Source organism: Electrophorus electricus, chromosome 15 (genome assembly GCF_041902795.1).
Source record: "Electrophorus electricus isolate QZ-2024a chromosome 15, ASM4190279v1, whole genome shotgun sequence".
NCBI classification, from domain to species: Eukaryota; Metazoa; Chordata; class Actinopteri; order Gymnotiformes; family Gymnotidae; genus Electrophorus; species Electrophorus electricus.
In genome coordinates this window covers 9,737,501-9,746,742 of record NC_137511.1, presented here as the reverse complement: position 1 = coordinate 9,746,742, position 9,242 = coordinate 9,737,501, and the positions used below count along the sequence as shown (strand labels likewise).

At 42.0% G+C, this 9,242-nt stretch overlaps 1 protein-coding gene across 3 annotated transcripts in view; it reads left to right on the top strand.

Annotated features, from left to right (window-relative positions):
* Positions 1-3,925: 3,925 nt before the first annotated feature.
* The window catches only part of rhoq (ras homolog family member Q), an 11,837-nt gene continuing 6,520 nt past the window's right edge, over positions 3,926-9,242 (top strand). For 2 of the 3 annotated variants that reach the window (XR_014117155.1, XM_081697355.1), the window contains exons 1-2: positions 3,926-4,424; positions 4,790-4,848. Coding sequence is in view for 2 of the 3 variants with exons in the window: in XM_081697355.1 (XP_081553481.1) it covers positions 4,283-4,424; positions 4,790-4,848 (201 nt within the window). In the remaining variant the exon portion in view is untranslated. The remainder of the gene's footprint in view (positions 4,425-4,789; positions 4,849-9,242) is intronic. The other variant, XM_027002639.3, reaches the window with a different exon arrangement.

The following is a 9,242-nucleotide window of genomic DNA, read 5'->3' as shown; positions in this document are numbered from 1 at the left end:
AAAAACAAAATGAGTGATCAGCGATATCGGTGTTAAATGGGATTACTCATGACTGCCATACTGCCACAAGAGGGAGACATAACGTAATCTAAAAGATTTACCTTCATCGTTTACACTTACACATTGAACATTGTTTATTAAGTAAATGGATAATTGTGGGTATATACGTGTAGTAGAAATAACGTGATTTACGTGAAGTAGAAATAATACCAGTTATCTGATTCTGGTTTCCTTTACATTTCCAGAGTCTCTTTCCTAATCCCTAAACAGTATTTTATTGAAATTAGATAAATCTCACACCATATCCAAACTACCAATATCCTTAATTTGGAAACAATCAGAATTTAATTTCTCAAAGAAATCTAAAACCCAGTCGATTGAATTATTCAAAAGTGTGGCCTGGTACAATTGTACAATTATTAGGCAAGTTGTATTTCTGAGGATTCATTTTATTATTGAACAACTACAGTGTTCTCGGTCAATCCAAAATGTTAATAAATGTCAAATCTGAATATTTAAGAAAGTAAAAGTGAGGCTTTGGCTTTCTTAGAAGAATATAAATGTGTGAATAATTATTGGGTAACCATTAGTGTGCAGAATTATTAGGCAACTAAATGAAAAAACAGAAATTTTCCCGTTTCATCTGTTAAAGTGAGAATACGAAACAATTCAATTTGCAAATAAACACTTCTGACATTTAAAAAAAAAGAGTAACCAATATCCCACCATTTTTTTCAATAACAGTCATAAGCCTTCCATTCATGGCCTGTCAGTTTCTTAATCTGTTGATGATCAACTTTTTGTGCAGCAGCAACCACAGCCTCCCAGACACTGTTCAGAGAGCTGAACTGTTTTCCTTCACTGTAAATCTCCTGTTTAAAAAGGGCCCACAAGTTCTCAATAAGGCTTAGGTCAGGTGAGGAAGGTGGCCATGTCATTATTCTTTCATCTTTAAAGCCTTTACTGGTTAGGAACGTACTGGAGTACTGCGATGCATGCGATGGAACATTGTCCTGTATAAAAATCATTGTCTTCTTGAAAGCTGCAGACTTTTTCCTGTACCACTGCTTGAAGAAAGTGCCTTCTAAAAACTGGCAGTAGGTTTAGGAGTTGATTTTGAGTCCATCTTCAACCCGAAATGGTCCAACTAGATTATCGTTAATAATACCAGCCCATTGCAGTATCCCTCCTCCACCTTGCTGGTATCTGAGTCGGAGTGGAGCTCTGTGCCCGTTACTGATCCAAGCACAGGCCCATCCATCTGGTCCATCAAGAGTCACTCTCGTCTCATCAGTCCATAAAACCTTTGAAAAATCTGTCTTCAGCTATTTTTTGGCCCAGTCCTGACGTTTTACTTTATGTGTCTTGTTCAGTGGTTGTTTTCAGCCTTCCTTACTTTGGCCATGTCACTGAGTACTGAACATCTTGTACTTCTGGGCACTCCAAGTAGGTTGCAGTTCTGGAATATGACAGCACTGGAGGATAATGGGCTCCTGGTCACATCACGTTTGATTCTTCTCAAATCTTTGGAATTTAATTTGCATCTTTTTTCTCAACACATTTATTTCGACCCTGTTAACTATTTGCAACAAAACATTCTGTGATTTACATTTATGGCATTTAGCAGATGCTCTTATCCAGAGCGAATTACAAAAATGCTTTTTCATTTACTTGTAGAATATATCCTAGAAGGGAGAGTAGGTTAGAGACCAATATACCAATGATCTAGAATACTGTAGAAAAACAGGGATAAATGCTGATGCCTAGAAGTACAAAATACATAAGGTCTATCTTAGACAATGACAAGTGCAATAAACAATAAATACTTGAGTTTGTTAGGTAACATCAGTGCAATAAACAATACCCTACAATAAGTATTAGTCCACGTTTGAACCAGTGTGATCACACTATAATATCTTATATTTTTAGAGTGCTGCATCCCTCTGAAAGACATTTTCAATTTTTGACTTTTCAGAGTCAGTTTTTTTTGTCACATTTGGCCTGAGGAAAAGAAGCTGCCTACTAATGATGCACTCCGTTATAGGGTGTTGATCTCCTTAGGCCACACCCACCCTCATTACACAAATATACATCACCTGATATGCTTAAATCCGATAAGCGTTCAAGTTTATACAGCTGGGAGTTGGCAAATATGCATTAAAATGATGATATGGTCAAAATACTCTGTTGCCTAATAATTGTGCACACATTGTATTGTAGAAAGACTTCAAAAGACACAAGCTCTGTTACAAAATGTATTTTCTAAATGAATCAATTAATTAAACTGTTTGCTTGTTTGATTATTGCAGCACACAACAGTCACCAAGACTTAAAATTACTGACCTAAAAATAATAAAAATAAAAATAATAATGCAAGTCATTAATAATGCAAATTGTTATCATTTCAAGTTCATATTGTGCTTTGAAAAACATACCTATAGTATAATCTCCATGTTAACATGTGTTGTAAATGACCGATCATCAAATGAATTATACATGCAACAACTACATTAATGATTAACTTTAAAAACAATTTTAATTATTAAATGAATGATTTTTAAAGTTTGTTACAGAAAAGGAAATCAGTATATTCTGTTTAAAGTTTAGAATTAATATTAAGATCTACTAAGATATAGATTAGGTTTGAACATTAAATAGCTCATAGTTATTTTTGTTTGTACATCATACGAATTTGGGTCCATTGTGCCAATTAAGGAAACTATTACGCGCCTATAATGCAAAAAGTTCAATAAGCCAACTGAAGAATCGATGGATACAAAACACGTCGGTGTAAACACCATCCGCTAAAGCAATTACCTCATTTATTACGCACGTAAGATACGAAATGTTCTGTATTCTTCACTTACAAATAAATGTAATATCACTGAATGGCGTGCAACACGTAGCTTACCAATAGCTTATTGTGAAGTTCAAAGAGATAGTACCAAACGGAGTCCGTTATATCAAATATCATTCTACAAGCTTATTTTGTATTTGGCATATTGGACATTTTGAAGGATCTGTGCACAAGGTCACAGGCAGTGTTTGCGATGACATGAACTTCCATGTCAACATCTATGCTGAGAAGAATGGGTGCGTCTGCAGCAGAGACTTCTACGCCTGCGCGCGCGCGCACACACGTGCACGCACGCGCGAAATCATGCAAACACACACACGCGCACACACGCAAGGTATGAGGTAATTGTTTGGTCATGTGACTCCTGCAGTAGCTGTCAAAAGTGATACAGCAGCGCATCTCTGGCCAGCCTACCCGCTTCCAGCTGATTGGACTGCCATCAGGTGTTAGGGTTCATCGACAAATTTCGAAAACGGTGACCTCGAAAATATTGAAGAACAGCCACACCGGGACACACATTACAGTCTACACCGGAACATAAACCTCCATCACACCTTAAATACAGCCCTAATTAATAATGCAACGAAATATGTACAAAACAAGATGCTGCTTTTAACCACAACCTTATTATGTTGTTGTTGATAAGGCTAGACACAAGGATCCAAAAATCATGTCACTGTCTCTTTTTTTGTCTCCCTCAAAGAGCACTGCTAAAACTGTTGCTTTAAAGAGGTTTACCCACTGGACATCTTTATTTTACTGTTGGTGTTTTTGTGTATTAGTGACAGTCTGCCTAACTGACATGAATAGCCTACAAAAAGGCTGATAAACGTTTCTGTGAAATTGAAATAAATAACCTACAAAGGCATACGGATCTGGGATCATTTTAAGGGAAGAACAGAGGTATGTCCATTGTCTTTGGACTTCAAGCCGACAACTTCTAGCTTCACCGCGAATTAAGTCGGTGCGCCTGCCCAGAGGTGAATACGTTCAACACACAACAACAACTGAACTTTTAACTTGAGCCCTTGATCCCGAGTACTTACCCCGCCTATGTCGCGAGTCAGCTCGTGTAGGCTCAAGAGTCAGAGGAGGTGAGATTGGCTTTAGAAAGTAGGGAGAGGGGGACAATAGACGAAGTGCTTACAGGGCAGGGGCGATGTCCATGGGAATAAAAGGTGTCTAGGCAGAGATAGCTAAAACTTCACTGGGTTGATCGCCTGAAAGAAGCATGCGCTGACAGTGTACCCGCGTTCAAAGAAGGAAAACCTACTCAATGCCAAATTTGGGAACCGGGGAGGAGAAATGGTTTTTCAGCTCTTTTCACTGCGAGGCGCAGACCGAGCGGGGCGCTGGTGACGTCCGATCAGGGTTGGACGTTCAAGAAAAAGAACTCTAGCTGCCGAAAATGATTTCGTATATGTCATGGCAAACGGGACTGGCACTATCATGTTGAAATGCGTGGTTGTCGGTGACGGCGCCGTTGGAAAAACTTGTCTCTTGATGAGCTACGCTAACGACGCCTTTCCCGAGGAATATGTGCCCACTGTCTTTGATCATTACGCAGGTAAATCATTGATTACAACAGTTTCTGTAGTGATCCGTTGTAAGAAGATGTTCCTACGAACAGACTAATGCTTGAATACAACGATATATTTTAACATCTATGCGTGTTGAAGAAATCAGTTTAGAGTGGTGGTGGTGGTGTGGCTTTCATTTCTTGTCCTTCCTCTGATCAAAACCACCTGTCGGCTTCGGGAAAGACAACTGGTGTATTTTGTCATCCTTTCCCACACACATGCACTCTCATCAGAAAACGACAGTCTCTGTCAGGTTTTTACCTCATTTTGTGGCTGAGCGTTTTTACCATGTTAGAATATTTGAATATTAGATGCTTTTGTATCGTAACTGTCTTTGTAATTTGATTTGCAGTGAGCGTGACAGTTGGGGGAAAGCAGTATCTTCTTGGGTTGTATGACACTGCAGGTCAGGTAGGGATAAAATCTTGCTCTCTCTCTCTCTCTCTGACTTGTGGCTGTTTCATTAACAACAAAAATACACAGTAACCTATATTCACATGTATTTATCACTGGAGGAACCAGGCTGCTTAAGCCTCCAAAAATGGCTCAGTTTCTTACTCATTCAACAGGTGACTGGTCTTCAGAGTCACAGGAATTAATTTAAACAAACAGTCACATGATTTTCAACATGAGCAGTATAGGTCTAAAGTTTCCATTGATGTCCCATCACATTTGTACTTCAGAGTTCTGATTGCAGTCATATGTTATTTGAACATAAGCCTACAATTTGTGCAGCCAAGGTTTAAAGACCCAGGTTTAAAGAAATGGATGTTGGAAAAACAAGTCTGGTTTATTTAAATGTGGTTTTATTGTGTAAATCAGGGAAGTTGACATGCTTGGTGCTTCTTACTGAATTAAGTGCAAAAGTGTAACCATATGATCCAAACCAAGGATCTGAAGGAGCTCAACGGTTCTGTGGATTACTCAGCAGTGTGTAGTGTGTCTGCTTTCAGGGCTTGAGAGGAAGTCTGTCTTTTGTGCTCTTGAAAGGTGGTCTGCTTCAGAGAAATGAATCTCTGTGGGTCTGACATTCTTAATGAGGAGGCCGTGGAGGCGTGAACTATGAAAGGAGGCAGATCAGCGGCACTGGGCTGGGAGTGCACTGGAAGAGGAGCTCCTGGACGACGCGGCGTGTCTCCAGGGCGAGGCAGCACGCCGGATCTAACGTGGCTGTTGCTTTCCATTCAGAGCACTTTAACGAGCGCTTGAGATGAAGGAATGAAAAAAGCGAGGCGAGGGAGGGGTCAGGAAGGGCCAAGTGCTGGGATTAAGTTTCCAAGCAGTTGAAGCTGAAAAGCTGCTTCCCACCTGCCTCCTCCCATTCCACCGCACCCTACCCCACAGCTGGGTTCAGTCCAAACCATACAGGCACTGCGATTGATCCGAAGGCCTCGTTTGGCTCTACATCCCACACTAAAGCTGGCTAAAAGGGAACAAAGGGAAGATTGGCATGAGTTTGTCTGTTTGCTAATTACCAGTGGTTCTTATCCACTGATGCTCGAAGATGTAGGTTAGCCCAACAGTGAGAGAACCTGATATGCAGTGACTGTTTGAGGGAAGCTCAAAGGAGCTTGAGGATTTGGATCTAGGAGGCCGAGATTCCAGGGAGACTTCATCCCACACACCCACACCTCAACTTCCCTTCTAGCCACTTTGAAGTGGTCCTCACACTGCTCACACCACAGCATTGGACAAATATCTTGCACAATGACGCTTTGAGACATTAAGATGAGAGCTTGCAAGTTTACATTTTGGTTGCCAAACGCTGCCTATTTCTTTGAATCATCAAAAGCAGTTTGGAGTGAAGGTATGGTGTCCTGGAAGGTATAGTGAGCTGTGTTTGAAAAGATCAACAATTCTCATATGCCTAATTCAGTGAGTCTGTTATTTTAGTTCCAGTGTCTCTGTGTAATTTCACCTTTGGATTATTTTCTACATGAAAGCACTGCTGTGCTGTTTGAAAGCCTCTGTTGTGGTATCAGACTTCAGCTATAGTGCTTCATTCCTTGGGAGTTTAGCAATGTTGAAAGTTGAGACACTTATTCTTTGGCCCCTCTTGTGTGTGAGAGTGTCCCTGTGCCTATTAGCTCCTGGGTAGAGTGACTGAGTTAAAGACTGATGGCTAGACTGTGCCGTGCTCTGCACTACACTCCCTACAATCTTATGATTAAAAAAAAAAAAGCCTCGCAGGCGTATCGGACAAAGCTGACTTTATCTGGCAGAACTCTGCACTGCTGCATAGAACTACTGGACACTGCCATGGATAAATAAACAAAAAAAGGATAGTTAGCCAAGAGCATGAACCAGTAGCCAAGGGCAGGTAACAGTAATATTCCTGCCATCGACTAGGTTATATTGGTGGAAATGTCACTTCTGCTTGTTGGCAATTGACTTCAGAGACCCCATCTTGGGTTTTGACATGTGGAATGCTCCAGTAGCAATTGGTGAAATGAGCGACAAATGCATATAATCACGCTCACTCTTTTTTCTTTTTACATCTGTCCAGAGAATCTGGAGGCACGTGAGCTCTACTAAAGCTCATACTGTCCTTATTTCTCATTCCTATTTCTTGCTTTTTCTCCATCACTCTCTGTTATACTGGTCTCTGAATAGACCCAGAGATACAGATCCTCTGAAAACAAAATTCTTACCAGATGCAAATAGCAGTTGCTGTGATTGGAGGCTGCACTGCAGACTCTCCCACCTTGGAAGACCTGACGAGCTTTCGATGCTGTGACCTCTTTGAACTAGCCAGAGAAGGCTCAAAGACAAGATGCTTTAGATGCTGAAGCAGCCTCTGGAGGATTTGCGTCTTATCTCTTCCTTTTTGCTCACTCACCATGACTCTCTGAGTTGGCAACAGTCATGAGTTCCTACAGGGATGTAGTTCTATTTTGGGTTTCCGGAAGGAAGAACAGTTATTCATTTTGATCATCTTGAGATCACATTCACTATAATGATACACACACACACACACACACACACACACACACATACTTTTTCTTCTCATAAGCCATAAATCAGTGAAGCAGTTGAAGCAGACTAGATCCCAGTTGATCATTCCCTGTAGTATGCGTGTGAAGCAGCGTCTAGAGATTTTTTGCACATGCCGAATGCACGTAATCCCAGGTGCAGGAGGCCAGGAGCGCCACGCTGTGGCACCCACCCTGAGCCCCATCGAGCCAGAAGGAGTGAAGGAGAAGGGACGAGGAGGTAGAGTTTTGGCCATGAGGAACTCTGCTTCACTGCTCTGTGTGTGTGAGCGCGCGCACGTATGGGTGCTTGTGTGTGTGTGTGGAGACGAGCACAGCAAGCTTCAGTTAACCTGCATCAGTTGAGTAAATACAGGCATGAATTATTCTCTTTGTATAAGAGCATGGAGTTGCACTTCCCACCCCCATATCTCTACTGCTAGCTGTCACCATAGCGGTGCAGCTTCTGCCTTCACTGTTCACCTTACCTGTTTGTATTAGCAAAGATGTAAATATAGCAGCTTTGTGTTCACCTGCTTTTGTGTTGTCCTGTTTAAGAAACCAGGCCCATTCTGTAATGAAAAACCCAGTGCCATTTAATCGACCCATTTAATGCTTCACAGCAAGCGACAGATCTACAGCAGTGTGCCCAAACAGGTGGACAAACAAATACAAGCTTAACCTCAACAGGGGATCGACCAACCAGTCACACAGATCCCAGAATGTAGAATCACACTCAGACAGCCTGCTATATGCATACACATGTGCTCCTCTTTAATTGTGGGTCTTAAGGGAGCTGGCATGCAGAGGGCGGCGGCCCTTGAGATAAATGTTTCATAGGACCAGCCGTGGAAGAACCACTCTGCTTCTCTCACTCTCTGTCGGCAGGAATCGCACACAAGCGCTGCATGAGCTTTGCAGATGGCAATCTGATCTAAAAGACAAGGATGTTGATGGGAGGGGCTGCATTTTTTTTGTGTGTGTGTGTGTGTGTGTGTGTGTGTGCGCGTGCGTGCAAGCTTGCACACACGCACATGTGTGTGGAAACAATCTGATCTCTAAGGAGCAGTAGAGAGAAGCCTACCACCGCAGACAACACACTCTTACTAATCCGGAACACAAATTCCGTTCCAAGCCCATATCAGACATCTCCGTGGGCATGTATGCCTCTGTGTGAGGGAGTCTATTGAGAAGATGCAGAGAGCACTGGATGACTGTACATGGTACAGGAATGTGCTTATGTGCTTATTGTCCGTATGTGCTTGTGCTTCTACAATTGACAGCATTGTCTCCTAGTGTGTACTCTAGTAGAGAAAGGCAGCAGTGAGGTTTGCTGTGAGGTTTGCCTGCCGTGAGCTGCAGCAGCCGGAGAGAGACAGCACTTTACAGTAATGCTGAAGACACAGAGGGAATGGTGTCTGCATGTTCACTGCATTAGATTGCTGTCTCTGTTAGTTCCAATCCATTTCCCTCAGCTCTTTAAAGAGCAGGGTGAACACACTCTCCCACACATAGTTGTGTACTCACATACACATGCTGCATACACACTGAATCCCACATGCACACCCTCATGTATGTGGTCTCCTCTGAAATGTCTTATACTTCATTATTAACAAGGATTGTTGCCACTGATATCCAATCACAGGGTGTATCCATAGGCGTGAAGGGCAAATCTAATATCCTGTTCAATGGTGTGCCGTTCACATCTTCACGTGAAAATATTCTCAAACTTCAATATTGGTAAGCAAGTAGACCCTCCCCTTCTGAAACACTGTGCAGATGTGGTACTGCAGCAAGAGCATGCATATGTATGTTTTCTGGCGGGGGGATCCA